Source organism: Monomorium pharaonis, chromosome 4 (genome assembly GCF_013373865.1).
Source record: "Monomorium pharaonis isolate MP-MQ-018 chromosome 4, ASM1337386v2, whole genome shotgun sequence".
Classification (NCBI taxonomy): domain Eukaryota; kingdom Metazoa; phylum Arthropoda; class Insecta; order Hymenoptera; family Formicidae; genus Monomorium; species Monomorium pharaonis.
This window is the reverse complement of record NC_050470.1, coordinates 31,480,864-31,508,859: the sequence shown is the minus strand read 5'-3', so window position 1 is coordinate 31,508,859 and position 27,996 is coordinate 31,480,864. Positions and strand designations below refer to the sequence as shown.

General features: G+C 30.0%; 1 protein-coding gene and 1 long non-coding RNA gene across 4 annotated transcripts in view; one reads left to right on the top strand and one right to left on the bottom strand.

Moving 5' to 3' along the window:
* Positions 1–27,996, bottom strand: part of LOC118645019 — a 72,816-nt gene that overhangs the window by 14,009 nt on the left and 30,811 nt on the right. The window lies entirely within an intron of this gene.
* Positions 5–27,100, top strand: LOC114253707 (sodium-coupled monocarboxylate transporter 2). Of its 3 annotated transcripts, none has more exons than XM_036285246.1 (7): positions 5–1,087; positions 5,869–6,411; positions 17,487–17,889; positions 19,266–19,440; positions 20,367–20,521; positions 20,982–21,122; positions 25,174–27,100. In XM_036285246.1, exons 3-7 carry the CDS (start codon positions 17,534–17,536, stop codon positions 26,327–26,329), a joined length of 1,983 nt encoding a protein of 660 aa, XP_036141139.1. In that variant the 5' UTR covers positions 5–1,087; positions 5,869–6,411; positions 17,487–17,533; the 3' UTR covers positions 26,330–27,100. The 3 variants fall into 3 exon arrangements, with proteins under 3 accessions (XP_036141139.1, XP_036141140.1, XP_012535488.1); XM_036285247.1 differs by lacking the exon at positions 5,869–6,411 and having other exon boundaries at positions 6–726; positions 797–1,087; XM_012680034.3 differs by lacking the exon at positions 5,869–6,411 and having other exon boundaries at positions 6–1,087.

The following is a 27,996-nucleotide window of genomic DNA, read 5'->3' as shown; positions in this document are numbered from 1 at the left end:
TTTTTATTTGTTCTCGCACGGGTAGATATAATTCCTGCCGAAGAAAAATTGTTCTCCAAACAATTTCTAACAATTGTCGCTATTCGCTCAACCGTACAAATAAATCCCTTTTGAAAATATAGATTGATCATGCGAGCGTATCATTGCTTTCATATTAATTCATTGTATTCATGCAATGTGTAAAGTCAGCAGTTAATTAAATTAATTATAACATCAACAATTTTTAAATTTCATTAAATGTAAAATATACATAAATTAAATTAATAACATTAAATATATACGTAGATATCATAAATTAATATAGTAAAGCAGGTGATTTTTTTATTAGATTTTATATGAAAATATAAAAATGTCATCAGTCTCGTGAAAACTGAGTCATTACAGATATGCGATCTGTAAAAATAGCAACATATGACTGATAAGTATTTATTGACGTAATACAATTTCTGAAAAGCAAAATTATCTGTTATATATAAATATAATTTAACTTTCGATATTGTTAATCTATCAATCAACCGTTCTGCATTTGATGTCATTAATAGATGCGCGCTAGCCACGGTAACGACTGACTGATACTTTTTAAATGTAGCAGTCGTACTGTGTGGACTTCCCAGTATTACGTCGGCAACTGACCACGTCGGATGGACTGCGGATTCACTTTGGAATCGGAATTCAGTTGATCTGCGAAATGAAACACACGAAACTTCGAGTGCTGTGAATGAACTGGTGAATGTCGTATAGTGATTGACTGATGACCATAGATTTTCTACAATGTCTTATCTTCCATCTCGATTAGGAAATTGATCGAATTCACTTGGCCAGAGAACGTGGAAGCCCTTCATAATTTTACATCGATAGGCAGTCAATCGGGAAGCCGACATCTGCATGTCCATAAGTGCTGCTGAATCATCCGAAATTTATCATCGTCGTGACAAAATAATGTAATGCTGTACGAAATAATGCTTATGTAATAATAGTATTATCAGGCAAAGTGAAAGGAACGCGTACCAACCTTGACAAACAACATATTCAGAATGCGAATAACGCAGATATTCCACTCAACATCAACAAACATGCGACATTACAGGTAATGTAAATTTTTATCAATAAAAACAGATTCTATATAAATAAATGGAAATTCTGTATAACGTCCCGATCTTACAATCAGTAGAGATTTTTAAAAACTCATCATTCTGCATATAGTTAAAACAAAATTTGACGACTTAATTTAATGAGTAATAACTTACGAAATTGTGTTTAATCTGAGTTTGAAAACTTTTCTCACAGAAAATTACACAGAAAATTTCTGCGTAAAATGCAAAAAAGAAAATTTGTAATTTTGCTTTTATAAAAAAATTTTTTATTATAATATTAAGCAAACGTTTCGCGTTGGAACGTAAAAAAGATATAACAGCAGAAGTCGAACGGAAATTAAACTTATTCTTTTCTTCCAAACCATTTGGACTATCTTTTTTCAAATTAGTCCATCGAACAAGTCTTGTAGGGCTCTTAATAATGATACTTAGTAATATAATGACCATAATTGTATGTTACTGAATTGTGACAAACAATGGGACAAAAATTCGTTTGCTTCCGTTTTTTATAAGTTTCATTGACAATTCTTTCATTGATAAATTCTAAACACCAAGCTTATTAGCTGTGTGATACAACGCGCGCGCGCGCATACACACACACACACACACACACTTTACATATATATGCATATATATGTATGCTATATGTATAATTATCTATATATGTATACATATATGTATATAATTTATGATGTATAGGTGGTTTTCTAAACATTTAAAATTTTAAATTTATTGTTATTCGACAATAGTGCATGCAGACAAGAAAATCTGTTGAAGACATATTAATTTCTGCATAGTAACGTTACTAGATTAGTAGTAGTTAGCAGTTCCTTACGCAACTGTTTGCCGCAATACGTAATGTAGTTATACTTTGCAATACTTTTTAAAATTTAGAATTGATAATTGTCTAGGAGCATCGATATCAAGTTGCTTAAAAAATTATAATTGACAATTTCACAATATCTCTATATTTTTATCTGCTTAAATAGTGTCAATGAATGTTTTAACATAATTTCAAAAATAAGAATTTCAAAAGTATCACGCAATAGATAAGTCTCTGTACGCGTGCGTTCAATCCAAATATCATTACATATTTTTCAATACATTAAAAAAATATATAATATTTAAGGATGATCCACTATGCATTTACTATTTTTTCTATTACTAAATATATGTATGTACAACAGAGAAATGGATTGTAATTATATATTTTTATTATCGATGCCATTATGTTTTACCTTATACTTCACTGACTGAGAACCGAAATGTATGAGTTTCATTATAATTGTAAATCTATTCGATCGTTGGATATGAATTCATTCAAGAAAAAACTCGGATATTACTCATTTAGCATTCAGAAACGCGATCAGACTGTGGTTGTATTTGAAAACTCTGTGATTATTCGTATCACGATTGTGCATTTTTATCGAGGATGCCCGAGCAGCATCAATTCGAGCAATGTGTCCATTGATCTAACTGCACGATGTCAATAAAAAAAACTTACATAACCTTTTATAAAACTAATATAAAAACATTATTAAGAGCAGAGAAAAAGAGTGATCTTTTGTCAAACTAAAACTGTTTTCATAAAGCAGCGCATATGATAATATCGACAGTATGATACACGGCATTATTTTTATCAAAATAGGATATAAAATAAATAATAAATAAAGTTATTTTGAGATAATATGAGTTTTTGCTGGTACATAAATTCACTTATAAATAATAATTAACTTATAATAATAATTTGTTAGGCAAATAAATAAAAACACATAACGATTTCTTGGGAATTGTGCTAAAGTCGATCTTTGATCAATATAGTGACCTTGCTTCTAAGTACTGTAATTTTAATGTACGTGTTTCATGTCGTTTAAGATAGATATATTACTTATTCTCGGATTGCGAGATTCTTTTGCCAGATAAAAATAATTCTCGCCGTCAGTGAGGTTCACATTCGAGTAAAGGCTTAAGCGTGCTCATACATGCAGGAGTAAATCATCTTTTAATAAACGCGTTCATCTAGCTTCGTTTTTTCCTGGACGCAGCTGCACGTCAGTCCGGGAATACGTAGAAGAAGAAGAAGAGAGAAGGAAAGAAGAAAGACTAGCCGAAGTGGTATCTTCTCGCAAAACTTTCCGCAATAATCCGGCGCAAAAAACACAGCATCTGACGCTGTCAAAAAGTCCCTAATGGGAATGGGGGAGACCTTGTAATACGGCAGACGCGGCCCGTGCCGCCACATTCAGGTTTTTTGCTAGAGCAACGGGAGAATGGTTCCTCTACCGTCATCAGCAACTATCGTCACGAGCGACACGGAGAACAGTCCAGGTCATGGCAGCTGGATTTGCATTGTAAAGTTTCTCGTCTCTCTCGCGTCCTACGTGCGCAATTTCGCTCAATTGCGCCGTCGCTGCTGCTAGCTCTTCGAACCGGGCAAAGCTAGTTACAAAAGCTCTTCCGCTTCTTCTCACCCTCATCTTCTGTCGTTTTCCGCGATCTGATAAAGGTTCATGCATTCCACTCCCTCGTCCTGTTTCAGTAAAACACATGCAAGTTTTGGTAGCGTTATAATGGAAAAGCGTAACGTCAGTGTCAGTGTCAGTTAAAAAGACATTCGGACATATTATTCCAACTATAAATTTTTCGATAAATGTGGAGTTTTTGTTGATAAAAGTTTAATAATAAGTTATTTTTCTAAGCCTTTTTCGTTAATCATTCTTTCAAACAGTCCAAATTATGCTTAAAATTTTCTTAAAATAAAATTCATATAAAGTTAAGATAAAAAGAATAATAGTTATTTTAAATAACGTTGACTATAAATTGACATAAAAACGACATGAAACAGAATACGTAGATGAAGCAAGTAATAATTTGAGAATATGTATCAGTCGCGATTATTCATATTAAATTTCTCTCTTGCATTAAAATGCAAGGTATCAAAGAAACTTGGACGATAAGATTTGATCTTGCACAACTTCACAGATTAATTGAATATCTCTATTTAAGTATCTGATTGATATCAAGGAGATAATATTGATTTAACGTCGTTTTTCACTAGTATATTCACTATACACAGACAATAGGCAATAGAAATAAAAAAACCTTTTACAAAATAAGAATTTTAAATTTGTCACATAGTATCTACATAAGAACACACCATTAATGTTGTTAATATATACATATATATATATATATAAACATATATAACTACAAATGGTATTATAAAATATATTTAAATAATTACTATATGTCTGATGATTGACTTTTTTTGAATGGTGAAATTGTGAGCCAAAACACCTATCGATTGTAATATTTTCTTATGTTATAATATAATAAGTAGTTTTGCGCCAACTCTAAATTGCCGGATAAAATTGTGTTTAATGTGATAGATATTAGAAAGTCATAAATTTAAAAGTAAATTTATTCAAAAGAAGTATGAATATATAAAATAATACTAAACGCTGTTGAATGTGTTTAATGTTAATTTTTTATTAACGTTGTCATTTCTTATCCCTTGCGTAGATCACAAAAAGCAAAACTTCTTTGTACGGGCTAAAAGTAGGAGAGGGTAGAGTTTTCCAACGTGCTGGTTCGCGAGCTAGTTCGTTTATCGGAATAGTAGTGTTAGAAACTTTGTTAATTCCAAAACTTTGTAATTAATCCACTGACAGGCTATCCTTGAGCTGTATTAATGTGAAAAATATGCTAAAACACGATGGCGAATATCCTAATGATACGCATTGATAATCAAGACGAGCAGGTAATAAATTTGCAAAACAAGCAATAATAAATTTTGACATAATTATACAGAAGCCAATGGCAAACAACACAAGTTTATATTTGGTAGCAAATGTCACAGTATTTGACAAATCTTATAATATATGATCATGACATATGCAGCCACGTTAATAGATATTGTCTCATTCGCATGCGGTCAGATATTTGTACGGTCGACAAGTATCTGTTGAGTGAATATATTATTTGGAACTGTTGTAATGGTTAGGTAACGTGAACTCGGTATGGAGACGAATCAAGTGGACAAATTACTTGCTGCAAGCTACCTGTCGCGTGCAAAACATCTGCCCACCTAAAATAAACGATGGGCTAAGTAGAGTTGCAAGCCAAACCAAATAAATAGGTCTTCATTTGCGCGATGAATAGAAAGGCCTTCTATTTTCGGACACATATGAATTCTTCTACTACGTCATATCTCAAATGTCAGTATAATTCCATTCTGCTTTTGTAAATTTCTTCCTTTCTTCATAAAAGAAGAAAAATTATTTTGCCGCTTTTGCGGACAAGTATTTCGTACCGCAAGTGTACAGGTCAAAATAAATTACAGCAATTGAGAATGAGCGAAATTTTATCTTGATATAAGATACTTTTAAAATTTACTGGTGTGTGTGTGTGTGTGTGTGTGTGTGTGTGTGTGTATGTGTGTGTGATATAAATATTTTTATGGACAATATTTTCTTTTTAATATTAAGAAAAGATTTCTATATAAATTTTGAATAATTTAGTTTCGAAAAAAAAAAATAATAATAAAACAACAATATATGTATAAATCTGCAAGAATTTGTCAGAGATGTTACGAAAAGATGACATGCATAATGTCTTTGTTCCATTGTGGATTGCGAAATACAATGACCGTATGCTATAAGAAGTCATGCAGTTTACGAGATATTTCAAAAGACATGGCTGCGCGCAAAATTCACCAACGAATTTGAACATTCTGTAACAGCTAGCTTTTTTTTGTCATGAAATCAATCTGCAGTACAGACCGATGGAGCGTATACGTCAGCGAACCGAAACGACGATCGATTCTCCGTTCAGACGAAATGTAAATCGTCAGTCCTGCCGAATAGAGGACACTTCGTGTTGGTTGAAAGTCTGGTACAATACTTCTCTCATGTTCCGTTATTCAACGATATACAATATGTTCGCCGTATGGCATAGATACTATGCGACCGATTGACTTTCATGAACACGTCAATCATGGCGTGCGACTCATGTAACATCGTCGTGCGAGCACTCGCGCGATATGCGACGGCAATAAAAATATCCGCGGAAAACTGTGGTTATGGCACTTAATTGTGCACTGTTCTGAGAAACTTGCAGCACCGATCACGCTAATCAATAGACCGGGATATATTATTGGCGAGATGATCAAGGAAAGATTTACATAACGCAGGCTATAAACTTTCTGTTTTGCGACAATTTATCCGCTTATTCACGAACTCTGCAAAGACGTAATTTGGAAAAACCAACGCTCGATGCTTCACGGAAATGGATATATAAAGCACCATAAAAACATCCGGTAATATTAATTATTATAGTCTTGCAACAAAAGCTAAGTTATTTTACCAATAAATGTGTTACGCTGATTCGTTAGTACATATTGTTCCACAAAATTAAAAATAATAAATACGTAAAATCTCATATCGTATAATATATCGTAAAATATACAATTATAACTATACACACAAATGTACAATTACATTTGTAACATATTCTCTTAAACTCCTTCCATTTATCCTATTACCGATTATATATTTTTTATTATAATATTGGAAAAGAATTAAACGTGTTAAAACTATGATATCCAACATAATTTATCAGTTTAAAATTAATATTACAATTCAAAATAATATGTCATATAATGCAAGCACATATATAAACTTATAAAGCACATAGATAAACTTAATTTATCATTATAATTATTTAATTAAAATAGTTGTGCATTGTGATACGATAAACTTGTTTAACACATTTTCTTTAATTCTATTTATTCTATTCTACTTTATTTCAATTTTACTTTTATTAAATATTATTTTTAATGCTTTCAAAACTTTTAATAATACAATTTGGTGAAACAATGACGATCGATAATCGCTTCGTGAGTAACACAAATTGTCATTTAAATGTTTCATATTATAGATTAAATAGATTATTCTGAACTTACATTCATGTTCCGTTAGAAACTGCTAATTTATGTTATAATGTCACACGTGACAAGCATCCGGAATTACAAACTTTAATAATTGTGATGCTTTAATAGGAATATGCACAAGATGTATTTAACATCTAAAATTTTTCATTTTTATTTCTTTTTACCAAGTTTACATTTACTATTTTATTTATTCTTTATATAATTATATAAATATAATATAATATAAAAGATTATTTAATTAAAAAAAAAGGAAAAAAGATAATTCTGAAAAATTTAAATTTTGTCTCAATCAAGCGTCGAAGAAAGAGCATTAAAATAAATTATATTATTTAAGGACCGATCACATACACATAAACACAATTTTAAGAAAAAAAATTTTAATAAAAAGAAAAAAAACCAAACTGATTAAAATAAGAATAACGTATTAAATAAAAAAAGAAAGAAAGAAAAAAATTTAATAAAATCCGATTATTTTGACTAATCAGCGTATTAAAGACAGTACATATTTCACTGTTCGACATATTTATAGATATATCATTGAAATTAGTAATATTTCACTGATTCCGATTTAGAGAATATATTAGAAGATGGATTATTCCAATTATGAAAAAGGAAATAACGTTTTTAGGAGAGAAAAAAGTTATCACAATCGCATTGCGACTGTTGAAATTCCAATACAAACGTAAAAATATTAGTAAAATGACAAATAGCATTATGATTACATCTTATATCGATATAAACGTTGTTACTGACAGAAACATATCACACTCGCAATTTCATACTTTATACGCGCACTCTGTACATTCCTTTTTATATTCGTAAAGATAGCACGCGAAAAGAGAGCGGCCATTACATACGCTCCATTTTTATCAATCCGAGCGATTTACCACTGAAAGAACTGTAATGCAGAAAAATGCCTCGAGCAAAATTTTCAACAATTTCAACGTGTGCCGTACTGAAATGCAACGATTGTGAGAACGATCGTGCTTTTCTTTCTTTTTTTATAAGATTAAAGGATTTACTGGCTTTTTCCGGGGGCAAGATCTCAATCAGAATTGCGATCAGAATAATCGATTTAACACCAATATCTACATCGTGTCGATGATTCGATCGCGGATTACTAAGTTTGGTGGTAGTCTAATATAGTCAACTCTAGTCAAGTTGAGTTTATATTCCATGAAGTACCGGAGAAACTTGGTTTGCAAACCGGTTACTAATGCTAAATTTACTTTGCCAACTGTACAAACTCGTTACTGAAACATCGGCATAGTCCACCAATCCCATTTGTTTGGATTTTAGAAAATCGGCAATTAACTCTGTATATATAAAATCAAATGTTTTAATAATCAATCCAATTCAGTCATTATTTTTTCAGTAAAATTGCACGTCCATATTATAAATAATAGCATGTAAAGAAATAAAAATGCTAAAAGATAAGTAATACTCTTTACATGATAATAAATCTAAAGACGTGATTAACGTCATACTATCACCTAAAAAAAATTAAAATATTAATGTATACAAAGAAAATTGTTAATAATTTTATATTGAAAATTATTATGATACAGTAAGCGCGAACCAAAGAAGAAATTACAAAAATTTTTGCTATGTTCTTTATCAAATTATTATAGTATATATATATATATAATTGTAGCATAATTCTCTGAAATTTCTTCTTATAGAACCATGATTGCTATTGTACATAGTATATTTTCGATATAAAATTTCTCCGTAGATATTGTTTTACTATTAGTTTTTGTTCGATCTTTTACTTCTTAATGATAACGTTTTCTTGTTTGGCTATTACAAACATGTGAGTTTATTGATTCAATCATCATAAGCATTATTCGTTGACAGTCACATATAATCACAATTTAGTACATGTTAGCTAATTCCACGAATAAATTAGTCAAATATTTTCCATCATTATCTGACGCAAACCATCAAATATATGCTTTATGTTAGGAAAATTTTCACTGAAGAAACTTCTAGAAACTTTAGGAACTCTAGTGATTTTCCACTAACAATTTTTACGTTTCTAATAAAATGTAGTAATAAATTTCATATTTAGAAAATATCAATTTATAATAAATCCTCTTATCAATTTAATTTTCATTAAAAATTGTGCATTAATATTACTAAAAAAATTCTTTCAGTATCAAATAATAATAAAAAAAAAATAATAAAAAAATACTATTTTATAGAGTAAATCATATTATATGCAAAATCTTTTATTAAATATATGTGTACATCAAGTTTTTGGATGTAAGAGCATTATAGTTTGTAATTAACACTGAAAATAAAAATTATAGTGTCAATAATTTATAATATAGCATTATAAATATATGACAATTTATGAAAAATAACGTATAAAAAATTGCTTAGATAATCAAGGATAATCGATATTTATCTAATACTCAACTGATCTACAAAAACTCGTACTATGATAGCAAGTACGTTTAACGGTTTTCATATAAGCACATTCGTGTTACCTTGAAGTAATATGAAATAATGATATCAGTGATGAGAATACGATGACACGCACGAAGAAACATCAGAAACGAAATACTGTACTTAATCACGTACAATAATCTACGGATTTTTATTTAATTTAAAATGTAAATTAATTAATAAAATTATTATTATTATTGCGTTATGTCTCAAAAAGTAAAACTATAAAACCCAATATAAGAAATCTGAAAGTCAACATGTTTCTATTAAAATATCTTGGTTATTTTAAAATGAAATGTTAGTAACTAATGCATTGGAAAGATGACGTCGCAATTCGTTATCAATCACGTGATTATCGGTAGAATCGCAATGAGAGTAAAATCGTGAATTCATATCTACTATACATCAGCTATTACGTGTCGTGTATAAATGAGTCACGTTCCGAATCACTTTGCAATTTTACGTATAATGAAATAGCATCTTCGTAACTGCGGTAGACATTTGCATACTCCACGTGATAAACGCAGCCAAGAGTCATTTTAAATTGTTAATGAACAATTATCGTTATGTACGAGACATTCATCACGAGTTATTTTTAGCTTCTAGCATTATTATTTTATGTATAGTTTCAACGAATATTAACACGCGTGATATTTCTTTACATGGAATAGATTTCTGGGTGCCTTTTTACGTATTACATTTATGATCTAACGTAGATTATTTCTTTATTAGTTTTAGAAACAATCAATTAAATGACAAAACAGATTTTATTCTATCATGAAAACGTGATATCATGTACGCAATAATTATCACCATATCTTTTGCGTGAATTTTATCATTATTTATTTTATCATTATATTGCAAAATATACATTACAGATGCTGTAATTTGCAATTAATCTCAAGTAATATTTTGAATAAATATTACTTTTCTGTAAAAAGAAGATAATCTTCAAGATGTGATACCTTATGGATATTAGATATTTCCAGGAGATCAAGCTGTGACGTACATTTATAGTAAAAAATTGCTTTGCGCTAACATAATAATAAATTACGTTCTCAATAAACGTTTATCAATATTATCATCATAATTGTATAGATTTAAAATAAAATAAAGAAAGAAACAAGAAAAATGATATATCTTGCGACACGAGATTTGGTCCCGTGATGAGCACGTGCCGATTCGCTTGTTTGTATGCAATAGGTTTAAGTAGCAGAAAGCCGAAAGAATAGCACGATAGCACGAACCACGTGATGAGGCGCCATATCATATTTGTAAATGGCTTTTAACGTCTTCATTTTGTTGAAGGCTGTTGGCTCCTAAATAATGATGAGCTAAGATTCATCAAATAGTTTTATATTCACGTCTCGTATCACATTTTACACTAACGCATCTCACTTTTTTTTTCTTGTATCTCTCATTCAAGTTAAAACGTGCATTTTGTTTGGAATATCATTCTGCGTTCCTATTTCCATTTGTACATCTTTTATAAAATTTACTAAATTTGATAAAAAATGTAAGAACCGAATTTAACAATGATAAATCTGATAACTGTTTTTAAACCATTTAAGAAATTTATATTACTCTATAATAAATCAATATAAAATATAAAAAATGTAATACATGTAAAAAATATGGTGATTATATTAAATTTGAGTAAAAAAAGTCAGAAAATTTAGATTTATCTAAAGATTCTAATTTAAAATTATTTAGATCTAAATACATTTAGAAATATTTCAAATACAAAAAATAAGTAATAATATATAATTGAACATATTATTATAACATGAATTAAATTATAACAATTTATATATTGATTAAACTATAAACAAATGTAAATCGCGATCATAATAATATGATGAAAGTGTTGATTCTCAAAATTTTGATAAACTCCGATTATTCTACAATAGTAGCTGAAGATGGTTTCAGAGTATGCACGTAAATATGGCGATAAATCTGAAGGTAAAGGAAATGAGAATATATGTACGCGGAAGCACTGCATGATTTAAATCCGCTCGAGCCAGTGCGAGTGAATTAGGCTAATGGCGCGAGTGTGTTTTGTACTTTCTCTCTGTGCTACATAATAAACTCAATAAAATCAATAAAATTTGAAATAGCAACGAAGCGGATATTCCTCAAATAAGAAAGAATGAAGGTAATGTACGCATGAAAAATTGCTCGTTGCTCAGAACTTAGCAAACATTGCGTTAAAACGTGGCGCTACTACAAATGTGTTCACTACCAACAATGTGAGGAAAAATTCTTGGCACGCTTCGTGCTATAGCTAATGTAAGCTACAACGGTAACTGGATATTCGGTTGCAAAGAATTCGCTTCGTACTTGGCTCACGGATCCGGAACAACCGTGTAATCTGGATGTACAATCGGCACAAGCAATTATCACCCCATTTATCCTAGGCCCGAATATTTATTTCTTCAGCAATTAAAAGCAAATTTACAGAAGTTTTAAAGCCGGTCAATAAATATTCCAATTATTATTTTAAATACGGACAATTTCTTTTTTCCTTTCTTTATACATATACATAGGTTATATAATTTAATAAATAAAATTATTATTATTATTGCGTCTCATGTCTCAAAAAGTAAAATTTTTTAAACCAACATAAGAGATCTTATGGTCAACATGTTTCTAGTTAAACATCTTGATTACTTAAAAATGAAATGTCATTAAACTAACGCATCGGAAAGACAACGCCTCAAACTTGTTATCAATCACATAAGTACGTGGCATGTGATACGCCCCCTTGTTTTATCATTTAATAGTATATTTTGCAAGTTTATTATAATATCGTATAATATGTATATCGCATTTATACATTTGAGTTTTCCTCTTATAATAATGATGAGATTAAATATATGTAATATTGATCGAATGTAATCACATATCATAACGTGTATGAAAGAGATACTTTAATATATACGTTAAATTATTTTCTTTTGACATTTGTTCGTGTGTTTATTCTCTCTATGACATTTCTGCTTTTCGAACTAGTAAAATTTGGTTATATTTATTTCATAAATTATGGCAGTTCTATAACTCTGGCAACAAGTCGCGTATTCATGTGTCCCAAAACTTAAACGTTTTTGTGTAAAATAATAAATAAATGAAATTGGCAAATCAACCGAGTATTTACCGAGTATTTCTTGCAGTATCGTACAACCGGTTTCGTAAACGTCGTAACACATTTACTCATAGATATCGTTATGATTTACGTTCCACTGTTGGCGGTGTCAATTCAAACAAACGGCACATCTAATGGATAAACTGATGCTATTTTGTGATAATAACGTTGACGTTATAACATTACTTTACTCTAAAAAATTTGAAGTAACACATGGATTAATGCGACGATTGCGAAGTCATTCAGATAGTAATAAAGTGTCTTAAGGAAATATATGAAAAGTATCATTGTAACTTATATCTTAAAAACTTAATCCATGCAATATACATGCGTAAAGTTGCTATAAAACGCATTACGTCATGATTTATTACTGAAGTTTTCTTACGATCAAGTAAGCGTTTGATTTTGTTGATACTAGCTTGAAACGTGTCTGGTCTGTAGTAACAGTGCAAATTCAAAGTTATCTTAATCTTGACTTATGTAACAAGTTAATGGAAAATTTTGGGGATTTGATAGCATTTGCCGTTACAGTTAGTTAAAACTTAAACTCGATCATGATCATACATAAAAGTGTCGTATGCGTGTGACACGTTACTACAATCAATTCTTCTTAAGTAAAAACATGAATTTAAACGAAAAATCGATATATCCTATCGATATAACAAAACGAATAAAATTGATAGATATAAAAATAATAGAGATAAAAGGCTCTTTTTTATCAAAGTAATAATAAACAAAATAAAATAAAACGTAAACATATCTGAAATAAAACATGTTCATATTTTGAACGTTGATCTTGCCTCGCTTTTAACATTCTCCTTTATTTTTGTGTTTATTTTTCTTTAATCGTATATTATAAAAGTTACCTCGTTACTAAAAATATCTCCTATTTTTCTCTGTCATATTTTTTCTCATCAAAATATTTCTACTAATATCGTTCGTTATATTGAGCAATACGAGAGAGTCATTAAAATTGTTTGTCTTTCTTCGCGGGACATTATTATAAATAACATGATAATAAAGTACATAAAAAAGCAGAAGATTTCAACTTTTTCACCAAAATATTTAAAAATAATTAAAAAACTTTCCAGGTTTTTGCATTCAAATTAATTTATAATATTTGATAATTTATTATATTTTCTGCTTTAAGTAACAAAAAGTATATCATATTCTACACACACACACACACACACACGCGCGCGCGCGCATATGTATGTCGTCAAGTAGAAAATAAGATTAATTAGTATACGCGTATAATATTACTCAACGACAATGTATCATTGATGCATCCGCAAATAAGTAGAAAAAATAGTGCCTTACTGGCGCCAATACACGCCCTAACGAGTTTTATCGGTTATTTCATTAATAAATATTAAGTGATGACGTGAGTCTTATAATAATTTTATTTTCTCTTTCGTTATTTATGTAAACGATGTCAAAACGAGTTCTCAGTCTGAGTCATAAGATAATTATGACACCAGAAGCTATTTCACTTAGTTTCGTCATTATGACATATTATCATTAACGTAAATAAAGTCAAATAAATTGTTGAACTCATCAATTTGTTGTCAACAATGTAGAATGATAAGAAATTTATGAATACAATTGATTTATGTATTTTATAATAAATTTAAAAATCTCAAAAAATAAAAAAACTGTATGGAAGATGTGGATGTGTGTGTGTGTGTGTGTGTGTGTGTGTGTGTGTGTGTGTGTGTGTGTGGAAAAAATATATGATCAAAATTAAACTTTTTTTTAGCACTATCATTACTTAAATATTAATTCGAATTATTTTTCCCGTGATGCGTAATTCAAAGAAGTCGTGAAAATAATAATAACAAGTATTTTTCTGGAATTTAATCTTGATGGTAACCTCATCAAACGTATGGTTTACACAACATTTAGCTACGATTTTTGCACTTGACTAGCTTGCGATTCTTTTGTGCACATCTGCATTTATACATTGGCGTCACGTGACACAAGCATTTTACTGATTTCTTGCTGTGCACTCTAAATGCGCCCTGTCATTTTTATCGACGATAACAAATGTCAGAAATGATTTTCGATTCTGTAAGAAGACGGGAAAACGGAACGAATATGATAAACTATAAAGCTGAAAAGGTGACGCAAGAAAGGAGATTGGACGCGAAATGAAAATAGACGTCGTGCAAGAATAGCAAAAGCTGAGTTTGCCAGTGAGCAAACATGGAAGGAACTGTCACATTCCCGGAGAAAACCGGCGAGGGAAAACGAGCTAAAAGCGAAACGGAAAATAGAACCAGAAGGGAATGGACAACGCAAGAGAGATAGATAGAGAGAAAGAGAGAGGGGGGGGGGGGAAGGAGGAAGGTTCGCGAACCCATTGTTTCCAAGTGTGATACAATGGATCTTGGTTGTGTTAACTCCACGAAGACTGGCACGTCATTGGCCACTCGCGTTAACGCGTACACCATCCGGCCAAGTCCTCGTTGTCGTTTTGCACCAAACGCATATCGCGTAAATGTGCATTGTGTACTCAGCATTGTTCTATGCCGAGCGAACCATAGTATTGCGCGGGATAAGGAACGAACTTGAATGGTGGAAAATGGAAAGTGGTTCACGAGCTCACGGAGGAATTACTACGAAGGAGTGCCGAGCACAATTCGCCGCTTTCCTGTCTCAATTTTGCGAATCTTTGTAGTAGCGACTTGTGAACGAGAGAAAAGCATTGTTCATCCCCAAGTTAGAAATGGCAGTTCTATAAGACTTAATTGTGGCTTCCATTACTATGAATTTGTCTAAGCACATATTCGTTTGTCATATCGGAATAACAAGAGGCTATTGATTTTTTAGAGCGATAACTTTCCATTGTTAATATTAATTAACTAAAGTGTTAAGATTAACAATATAGATTTTATGATTGATGATTTTTTTAAAAATCAAGTTAAGTGTTATGCCGTTCATTGTAATAAAACAAATTCAAAATTTCAGAAATGATAAAATAACATAATGTATTTACAGTATTTGAATTGCATAATTCTTAAACACTTCAAGGAAATCATAGTGATTAACCAGTACAAAGTTCTTAGGCATCATATTCTCTTATTGTTAGACTTTTTGTAAATAGCTTTACCAAAGTCGGGAAACCACAGAAAGGATAATATAAAAATAAATACTGTAGAGAATGAATAAAAGCCACTATTATGTTTCTCAATCTACCTATGTACATCACAACACATGTCAAAATTTAAGTACTTTACGGAAAATATCTATTATAAACGATGCCTTAAGAGAGAACCTTTTATCCAAGGAAATTCCTGGATTAATTCCATTACTCACAAACGGGATTTTATGGCTCCTTCGTAATAAACGCGTTGAGTCAAGGTAATAAAAAGTTTGAGATTTTAAAATAACCAGACTTGCAAACTATTGCGCTAAAACTTTTTGTGATATAATAGCAATTGTCTTATTTTTCTCGGAAATCTTAATATATTTAATTATGTGTTAAAATTATGTTGTTTTCTTTTTCCTTTTTTAAACAAATTTTTTTATTTACAAAGAATATTTTGTCGATTCCAAAATATATTTAGTTCTGCAATATATAATGCAAGATATAACAATATAAATTATAACAAATTTAAGATATTTACTTGTTATTATTTTTAATATGTATACCTATTTCGTTAATTTGAAATTTATTAATACATCGCGAAATTATTTTCCCAATCAGATTAAAAAATTCAAAACATTATTTTATTTTATTGGTACGTATAGCAAAAATAAAGAATAACAAAATAAATAAATAAATTTCGTCCGATGCGACGTATTAATTAACTTATATTGCGTTAATAACAGACTTTAATTACGTATATAAAATGTTTTCCATATAATAGACTTAATATCCATACTCTTATGCAAGAACGTCATACTTAATCCAACATTTATAGGAAAATAAGCTAAGAACAATGTTGTAATAGAGTGTTTGCAAAAACTACAAGTACAAAATGTACAAGCACAAACATCTTTCCTTCTTGAGGGATGAATGCTCTGTGCATAAATGTTGCGAGAATTGACGTAAGTACCGACATTATTAAAATTCGTAAGCATCCTTACAGCCTGTTGCATATAAATTTGTTCAACAATAGATCACTACTTATAAACAATTATGCTCTTTAGAAGATCAGGTGCCTTCTTCTTTCGCGAGAGGTGAATGGGATATAAATTCAATGAAAAGAGCTTATACAGGAGTGCCGGCACAACGCCGATAAACAATAGCGGTAAAAGATAAGAAGCTACCGTGTTCTTCCGGGCTCCCTTCTTTCATCAACATCATCCCCACTATCGGCGTTCCTTCGTTTATCTCTTTTCCACGTCAGATTACGTCTTCTCTCTTTTCTTCGAGGTTGTTAGCATAATAACGTCAAGTGCTTCACCATGTTGGTAGTCAATACGTGCTGTCGCTCCGATCGCGCCGCATTGATCGCATTGAGTCATATTAACGTCTCTCATGAAATTGCATAACGAGACCCACGCGCGCGTATGCATACACGTGAACGCGATATAAATGTACGTTGTCAAGGAGTTTCCGTTATTACCCTTGCCGGAACTTATCATGCTTATCATCTTCGTGAATACAAATCTCTTCGCGACATTTCAACGATCCAACGATCAGGCGAAGATGAAGCAAGAATCGCGTTAGAGGTAGCAAGCGCGTCGAGCTGACACTTCCGATAGAAACAATCATCGCGGCACTCGACAACTCGAGCGTCTCTCGAAAGCCATTCGCCTCTCGTAATCGAGAGCTTTGAGAGTACCGAGTGACACACTCCTGATACGAATTGTTGTTGAACTCGGCACCCTTGATACGCAGACGAACCTCGATCACGGAAGAAATCCCGAAATAGCTGCGGATCCAGAATGACGACCCATATCACATCGATGGTGGTGGACTATCTGGTGTTTATCGGATTCATTGTGGTTTCCTTCGTGATACCGCTATGGGGAAACTTTAAAACGAAGAAAAAGGAGACAAAGGCAAATTATGTCTTCGCCACTGGCAGTGTATCAATGGGCATGATGATGCTATCAATCGCACGTGGAACTCTCGGCGTCAGATCCTTCCTTGGTTATCCTTCGGAGCTATATTACCGAGGTAGCGCTATGTGGGAGACTCTGTACGGAATGCTGCTGGCGTATCCCATCGTCTGTTTCATCTTCGTACCCGTTTACTACAGCCTCGGTATCACGTCGGTCTACCAATACTTGGACATGAGGTAAAGTTACAATTCTTCTCTTTTTGACCGCAAGATAATCAACAATTATTTTTTTAATTTTGTATAAAAATGTCTTCTACTGATTACGCATGAATTATATTAACAGTATATTAAGTAAAATAAAGACGAATGGAGTAAATAAGCATATTGAGAATGCATAAAAAAGGAATTAAATTATAGTATAATGTTGATATTCTATTGACTAAGAATATAATATAGAAATAGGAAGTTTATCAGTAAAATTATGTGTATCCAAAACTCTTAATTGAATAATATTAATTTTGAAATAATAAATTAAATTGTAATTTATATCAGTATATAAACACTAGATAAACCGCACGCAAGACAAAAATCAAATGCATACAGTACAGAAATTGAACCTTCTGTTAATGCATTTTTAATTTTTCATTTTTCCTTCAATCCATTGGATATCCAGCATTGCGAACGTTATAGCAACAGGTAAATCTTGAGATTTTTTTCTATTGTATTTTCAAGAATTTCCAAACACAAAAATCTTGGTATGTATATGGTTTGCTCCGTGCCAAAAGAATGATTTCACGTGCTTAACTTTCACTGCGCGTGCGTTTATTGTCAATATGAGCAGCGATAATAAGCGTATGCCCGCTATGTGTGTGTGTGTTTATATGTAACAGATTTTGGTATCGTCTTTAATTAATGCATAATATTTGCGAAATAATATCATTATCAATATAAAAGTTATCACAGGTGCAATTCATCTAATTAAAGAATGTCATGACGTTATTCATTGATTTTAGATTAAATGTAAAAGAGAAAGAGAATAATACTTAAAATCATTGGATCCCATCAATTCTTCAGACAGCGAATATTTAGATAAGAAAGATAAAAATTGCTCTTAATTCTTGATATTTTTTAACATGTCATAATCTCGCAATAAAACTAAAAAAGAAAACAATTTACAAAAAATATCCAAATATTGCCCGTGTTTTATAATATTTCGCAAAAAATCAATAATGTATAAGTAGATACCTCTAATCCCTTAGTGTAATACTTTACAAGGTCCTCGTTAAAAATGTAAAAGTAAAATTAAGATTATATTTATGCAAAACTATTGTTTATTGTTTCATTGAAACTTGTGTAAAAACACAAGAAACTTTAACATTTAATTTGAAATAAGTACCCCGGTATAATAAAAAATATTAACAGAAAGATTAAAATAATAAAGTTTAAAAAAAATTGTTTCAATATATATCATGATTACTATTATTTAATAAAGCACTTTGAACTTAAAGAATTTTTGCTCCGTTATGAAGAATTCTATATACATATAATCATGCCCAAAGATAATTTATCATGGATAATTCATTTCAACTCTCTTAATTATGTAAATTCCCTAGGTTCAAGTCAAAACTAGTCAGATGTTTGGCGAGTTTCTCTTATGTCATCCGGAGTCTGCTGAACTTGGCGGTCACGGTATTCACCCCTTGCGTCGCACTGAAAGCAGTAATAGGGCTTCCGTACTGGGCTAGCATCGTGGGAATAACGACTATTTCTGTGGTTTTCACGATCATAGTAAGAACATATATTATGCTACATACTTGTATGTTTCACTAATATCAATGTTTACTTACTTAACAAAATTTCTATGTATAAATACCATAAATACATATTTTCTCTTATTTCCCTTCTTCAATATTTTGTTTAAAAATAAAAGGTCGGTAATCAGCATTTTGAGATTTTATGCAAAGAACATAGATTAAAATCATAACATATGCAAAATACTACGCAATATACAAAAATAATATACAAAAAAATGTCTTTCACATTTATGCGTGAAAACAGGATAATAAATGTAAACTGTATCTTTTGTTTTAACATAAATAATATTGTATCAGCATTATTGTACTGTAATTGGCATTCATTTATCCAAAATTAAAATTGTATTTAAAACTTTGTAAAAAAAGTTAATTATTTGCGACAGTTTTCATGAAAGCAATATTTTAAAGTTTACACAATATTTGGAATTTAAATATAAAGTAAAATATAATTCAATATAATTTTGATAAACGTGAGTTTTTCGCGTAAATTACATTCCAGCGGCAAATTACCTACATTTGTCCTATACGTAACTGGAGCAATCAAGCACGTATATAAATAAAACCTATTGAAGGGTTAATATTGGCAGCAAGCAACGTTATTATAAAAAATAATGAAACCTTTTAATATTAAGTTCTGAAATATAATAGGACATCAATATAATGCAAAATATAATTCAAATATTTGTTATAACATCTAATAGACATCTTGAATAGCAGATTAGCTTTTCTAATAAAAATTGTTTAACATGATTAAAATTTCTAAAAATTAAGTAATCATATTGATTTAATTGTTTAATGGTTCATTATTAATCACTTAATAATAATAATAATAATAATAACAATAATAAATTGTATTATTTCACAAATGCTTAATATTTATCTATATATGTTTGATTTTAGGGAGGTTTAAAAGCTGCTATTCTATCAGATGTTATACAAGGTCTAGCGATGATTGGTGTATCTATGGTGATCATCATACAGGGAATTATCAACGTTGGCGGACCAGCTAACGTTCTCAACGTAACTTACGAACGAGGACGATTGGATTTCTTCAAGTACGTCACATTGATAATTCGCCAATTAACGCTGTTAAATGCATATAATTTTGATTTCAATATAAATTTATGCTTGAAATAAATCATACACAAAATTCCTATTGCGTAGTTCGGCATTTCATTACCGAACTTTAGAATTATTAATCTCGGTAAAAATATACAATTCCAACTAACTGTCAGTAAATTGAATAATTTTAAAATGCAATTTTATATTAAAATTCTTTGCTATACACATTTTATAATTTAAAATGATTAAATTCCGCAACGGCATAAAATTATTTCACAGGCTATGCATTTTCTGCATCTTTGAAATTTTGGGAAGACAACAAAATATTCACTTTTTTTCAAATTGCAAAAGAATTTTAATAATTGAGCATTTCTTTAAAAGACGTGTAATATTCTGAAAGTATATCTTACGATAAAATCATGATATTTATTCAGTAATGTATCCTTTTTTCAGCTTTGATATGGATCCGACTCTTCGAGTAACGACAATGTCGGCGACATTAGGTCAACTCTTCATGAGTTTATCAATTTTCGGATGTCAACAGAATTTTGTTCAAAGATATTGCAGTATGTCCAGCCAAAGAAAAGTTGTCAAGTAAGTAAACCTTTTATCATGGTAAGAAACTTTAAACAGTTTTCTATTTTAAAGCATATAATACAACTGTAAATTATAGACTTGTATAACACATGTACAACTTTTCAAATGATCTAAAGAATAATGTGATTTGTGCAAAGTTTTCTATATGAAAAATTAATGTATAAAATAGTTTCAAACAAAAAATTCAATAAAGAAATTTTTTTTTAAATAAAATTATATGTTGAGTATTAAGTCATAAACTTATAATATTTAATAATAATTAATTAAAACGTGTACAAACTTTAATATAAAATTCTACTATCAAACAAATAAATTTCTTAAGAAAATAAGTAATTATAAAATACTTTGCATATTCTCTCTCTTTCTCTCTTTCTATCATAGTAATTGTTATTAATAATTATATACAGTAACAACCATACGCAAATTTTTACACATATAACAATAAAAATTAATTTTATTATTAAAATTAATAATAAGAAAAAATATCATAATATACTATAGTGATTTACTATTTAACATTATGCTATAATCACGTAAAGTGTAAACGTATTCCTTCTTATAATTCATCATATTATTTAACAAAATTTTTATTTTAAAACAAAAGGTTTTAATTCCTTGACAAAATTGAAATATAAATAAATTTTCATTCTTAAAAAAAACAAAATGTCTTTTTTAGATACCAATATATATTTTGATTGTACTTAATGTACCTATTTGCTTACGAATTGTTGAAGTTTTTTGCTGCAGCCATTTGAGTTTGCCTAATGATTCATTAAGGTACAACGTGAATTATGATTCACACTAATTGTAAGTCATGCAAATAACTCTTATCTCAATGTAAAGAATTTCGAGTTGCAGATTAAAATAAACGCAAAAAAAAAACAGAATTAAAAGTACAGTAGAAAAAGAATAATCTTAGAACAAATATAATTAATATATAATAATGTAATATTATAAATAAAAATTATATGATAAAAATACGATTATAAAGTTTTACAATGTATTAAATTAAGTAATTATTATACATATATGTATTGCGTTAAAAAATATAAATTAAAAAGTAAAATAAATTAAATTATAATTTAATTACAAATTGTATATAAAATAATTCCTTACAACTAAGGAATATCAAGAAGAAAAGAATTTCAATTAACAAAAAAATTTTTTAAGCATACCACTTCATAAAATGTCATCTCACTATCATGATATACGGGAGCATTCCTTGCCGTAAAATTAAATTCAAGAATTTTCGTTCACGTATATTACATTTAGTCTTCGAAAAACTTTTCCTTCTATACATGTATACACACCTACCAATTTCAATTGTAATCTTTTGTTATTTAAAACTTATTCGCATACACAGAGCTCATAATGTATAAATGCAGCTGTTTACACAATTGAAACAGCTCGCATAATTGTAACCATGACGCAAATGCATGTGCACTAGTCAATGCAAAATACATTTTTTTACTTCTGATGGATTAAAAGCGTATAAAAGCCAAATTTGTTACGGTGCTACTGCATTCAAATTATATCATATGAAATAAATAAGATGCATTATGTTCGTCTGTAAAATTTTATTATTCATAAATGTATTATCAGAAGAGTCTAAGCAGATATTTCCATGATAAAAATAAAATTTTATATTTTATTCAGTGATGTGATTCTAAAGTTTTCGACATCTCAACAAAAATTCATCATTAAGGATTCAACAAAATTTTATTATCATTTGATTCATTTATTATTTATTCTATGCATAACATATGTAAAATTTAATTTACAATCAGTTTAAAATATTATATTTATATTCTATTAATAAGACTTTGTTTTTTAGCACATTTTCTTTAAATATTTATTTATGCATGTATAACAATAAATTAAATACATATAAAAAGTTTTCTAAAATTGTTTATAAAAATGTTAATTAATGTATGTAAATAATGCCATTGTATTAAATATGATTACTATGTTAGACGCTATAAAATAAATTTCTCGTGTGAAACGTGTAATGATAAGTTAATAGATTTTACATCGATAATTTTCCGTGCTCGTATCGACGGTAGAAAGTTTTGGGAAGTGGTACGATTGGGCCGATTTAGGAAATTATACCCACAGTTACTATTACCACATAATCAATGAGAACCCCGTAGGGAGCTGAATGGCGCCGCGCCAAACTTTTAGTACAGAGATTCTCGCTATTCAATAAGAAAGGTCTATAATATCAGTGTAACAGACATCGGCATAATAGAAAAAAGAAGAGAATAACATTTTTTCTATGTATACATTTATTAAAATAACTTACCGGGGGTAAGAAAGAAAAAGCACAAAACTCTATTCTAAATAAAGAATTAAAATCGCTTAAAACGTCTACATCATTTGTAATTGTAGACTGCTACAAGATACCTAGCGACATTACAAAATTATAATGAATGACTAGGTCGTCATTTGGTAAACTAAAAATTTATGTAATTACGGGATTTATTCGTGCACAGAGAAAAAGAGTTCTTAAAATTTAATAAACCGTTTTGTTTGACTATTCCAAAGTATATATTTCTTTGTTTCTAATAAATTTTATTAAATCTAAAGAAATCTGTATAAAATTTATTAAAACCAAAGAAATATATGCTTTGGAATAGTCGAACAAAACTATTTATTAAATCTAAAAAAATCTTTCTCTCTGTGTACACTTAATGTATATTAATGTGACGTATTATTCTCTGCGTAAACAATTATACTCGATATTCTTTCAGACTTCCTTGACGACTATTTTAATAAATGTTGAGATACATTATCATTATTTTAATTGCTATGGTTGTGCATTGATGCAAATTACATGTACCTGTTATGTTTAAATCTGTATCATTGTTGCTTTATACTTAAGAATTCAATCACTTTTATTTTCTTAAATTCTTTTTATTTTTTTTTTAATTTTTCTGAATAATTACAATGTGTGTTAAATTCGTGTTACAAATTATAATGGCATTTAAATAGGCTCCATTATATCAAAAAGTTCAAAGAAACGATTATAAAAATTATATATAATTATGCAATTGTCATCTGCACTGACACTTGTTTGCTTCGTTGTTCTTTCATCAGTTTGCTTCAATTGTTCATTACTTTCCACTTTTATTTTTGCTTACGTAATAAGTTCTTCTGATGTGATACTGTCACGCGCTATTCTGTTAAGTCTTAATAAAATAATATGAATGCTATATCCGCACATATTTTTTTTATATGCTTGCAAATTATTTTAAGCAACGAATATTGCATATGTGTCTCGTATATATAGAACTTATTACGCAGTATTAACTAATATTTTATAAGAATAAAATAGTCAAAGAAATAATTAAACTAAAAATAAATAATGGTCTCTTTGGATAAAATTCAAAAATTCTCCCTCTCTCTTTCTCTTTTTCTCTCTTGCTGTATTTGAAATAATACAAAATAATTTAAAATGTTTCCAATAGGTATAGAAACAATTCAACAATATGTATGCAAATGTGTGTATGTGTGCACGCGCGCGCGCGCGCGTGTGTGTACAAATTATATTAATTTATAATACTACGTTCAATGGACGCGGTATATATGGATATTATATTCAAACAAAATTCACTGGATTCTGCTAACATTTGGTTTGACGTCAGTCAGTTACAATAGTTTACTGTCACAAATCGTTGTTGCGTTGTTAGATTTAGAATTACACCAAGTATTATTGTGGCTAAACAAATACTAAATTTATCGCAATCGTCATTTGCGCATATCAATACTATCGAGTGCAAGGACAAAAACCTGTTGTATATTAAAAAAAAAAAAGAAAAAAACTTGTAAATAGGCATGGACGCAAATAACAATTATATAATTTTTTCAAGAATTGTGTCATATGTATAATACAATAATAATACAAATGATTCTTGTACATCTTAATCTATTTTAACACAATTACTACATTGGACTCGACATTACTATGTCAACTTTTTGTAAATTTATACATAAGATAATTTCATATTTCGATCTCCGATTTTGTAATCAAAGAATATTTTTGTTTTAGGACAATGATGGCCAACATGCCTATTATCGTGGTCTTGTTCTCGTTATCTTGGATCGTTGGAATGGTGATTTTTGCTAATTATGCTGACTGTGATCCACTTAGTCTGGGCTATATTTCCAAGATCGACGAGATTGTACCGTTCTATGTCGAAGACAAATTCTCCAACGTACCGGGAATGCTTGGTCTGGTAATGGCAACTCTCTTCAATAGCGCCCTGACTTTAATGGTATCGAATCTCAATTCTCTCGCGACAGTGACTTTCGAAGATTTCTTGAGTCACATACCTGCGATGAGTGATTTGAAAGACACGCAGCAGCTTTACGCAATCAAAATAATTGGTGTTATCTACGGTTTGCTAATAATTGGCATTAGTTTTTTGGTGGCCATGTTATCTGGCATAATAGAATCTTCTATGCTGATGACGTCAGCGACATCTGGACCTCTTCTCGGTGTATTCCTCCTCGCCATGCTGATACCTTGTGCCAATTGGAAAGGTGCCGCCGCTGGGATGATTTTTAGTCATATAACGACAATGTGGATCACCTTCGGTCACCTCCAACTGGGCACAGTGATCGAGACGTTAACTCTGTCGACAGAAAATTGCCATAACGAGACGTTTTCCTCATGGGTTACCAAACCGATTAGTCTGGATTATTTCACACCGAACGTTTCCAGTTGGATGACAATTCAGGAAAACGTTACGCCGTCGTCTGCTATCGACGAGATCAAGAAATCATCTGATCCTTTAAATGTTCTTTATGGAATCACCTATATGTATTACGCTTTTATTGGTAGCATAACAACGGTTGGCGTTGGTATCATCGTAAGTTTAATTACGGCCGATGCCGAAGATGATAAGTACCAGGAGCACTTGCTGCATCCTATAGCACGAAAGATAGCGGGATTATTTCCCGGAAAGCGAAGGCTTTACGCCACTAATATTCATCTTGGAAATAAAAATGATACGGACATTACAAACGTCACTATTTCCTCGGTGATATCTATTCCCGATAGTTTTGAGAAGACTTCTTCTCAAGGATGCATTAATGATAAGGGAAAGATACACCTACATGATGGATATATAGAGAAATTAAACGCGCTAAAGAACGTTTCCCTCGATGTAACCAATGAAATCGGTAAACATACTAAATTGTAACACCACAATGCAAATTCGCAAATATTACTCACTCACGCATTATTCGCAATATTACTGTTAGATCGAAAATCTCAATAGAGAAGCGAGAGTAGAGAAATACTGTGATCAACTGAGCAAACGAACGTATACACGTGGTATATGTGCATATATGTTAATGCCAAATTTTATTATCCGAACATAGTACACGTGGGTTTGTGACCTGTGCGCGTGAAATGTAATTACGCATAAGCAAAGTTTCCCTCGATTACGGTGCTCGAGCTACACTCACAGCTCAAAATATCGCTCAAATGAAGGCAATTCAGAGACGCAATTCATGAAAACTTCTAACTTGCGTGCCAATTAGAGTTAACTATAAAACATGCGTGACGTTGTAAGCTGTATTTAGACATGAACACGATTTACTAGAAAGATTGTCAAGTACACATGCTTTTGCTGAATGGAATTCACGTCACTGCTTGTAAACGAATGATTTCTGAAGCTGAGTGAAGAAACTATAGAAATAGAAATCGGCTTAATTACTGCTAGGAGCAATTAGTAAAGAAATCATGTTTAGAATAATAAAAAATGTGGATACATAATTCTGTATTTGATTACAGATAATGGAAAATTAACGATTAAATCGATCGATAAAGCAATTTTTTTTGCTACTTTTATTGCACGTAATATTTCGATTATACAGTCGAAATATATTTTTTAATATATTCTTGATATTTCGCTTTTTTAATTATATTCAATACAAGGATTAATTTTTTGAATATTATTTATCCGTCAAACTTGAAGCTAATAAAAAAATTTTTTTAATAAAGTACGGTCTTCAAATCCCATATTTTTCATAATTCCATATAAAACAATAAATCAAAATTGTAGAAAAAAATTTTCCACATATTTATTTGTGTTAAATTTGACTTTTTAAATTGTATTACTTTTATTTTGTAAATATGTTACAAATTACTTTTTCTTATATCGTGGAAATAATGAAACCTTCGTCAATTCTAAAAAAAGTTAAATAAAGAAGCAGTGTAGTCTGATCATATACAAAGAAAAAACGTTAGCATTTTATAACTTTGTATGAGATACAATAATTCGTATTGGTGCTCTGCAATAGTGTGTGTGTGTGTGTGTGTGTGTGTGTGTGTGTGTGTGTGTGTTGTATATATACATCTTCGTATTATTTTAATAAAGATATTTGATTGCAAAATAGCAGTCATATACGAGGGTTCCTCTAACATAGTATCTAGTATTTTAAACAAGTTTCAAACTTTCCATAGCAATAAGTAATATTATATTTTGCAAAAAGCTGTGTGTATGATATATGTATGTGTATGCATTGTTTTTAATCTATTTAATAGATGTTGATATTAAAATCTAATATTTTTGTACTTGAGGAGTATGTTATTTTATAAATAGAATGTTGTGCTCTTTGCGAAATGTATACGTAATGAAGATAGTGTCAATTCAGCGACTGTGACCATTAATTTTATTTGTATCATTGTGCCTACATATTTATTATTTCAATAATACAACTCATTAATTTTTATCAATTTTAATTATTTGTGATCCTTAAAACAACCTCTTTTGAACAAATATTATTCTTGAATATGATTTTTAATACAACAAAAACTAATTTAACTTTATTTAAGAAGTATTATTTATTGTCTAATCTAAAT

Coding starts and splice junctions, on each gene's coding strand:
- LOC114253707 (XM_036285246.1), top strand. CDS start 17,534: ATGACGACCCATATCACATCGATGGTGGTGGACTATCTGGTGTTTATC. Junction 17,890..19,265: donor TACCAATACTTGGACATGAG/GTAAAGTTACAA, acceptor TAAATTCCCTAG/GTTCAAGTCAAAACTAGTCA. Junction 20,522..20,981: donor GGACGATTGGATTTCTTCAA/GTACGTCACATT, acceptor TCCTTTTTTCAG/CTTTGATATGGATCCGACTC.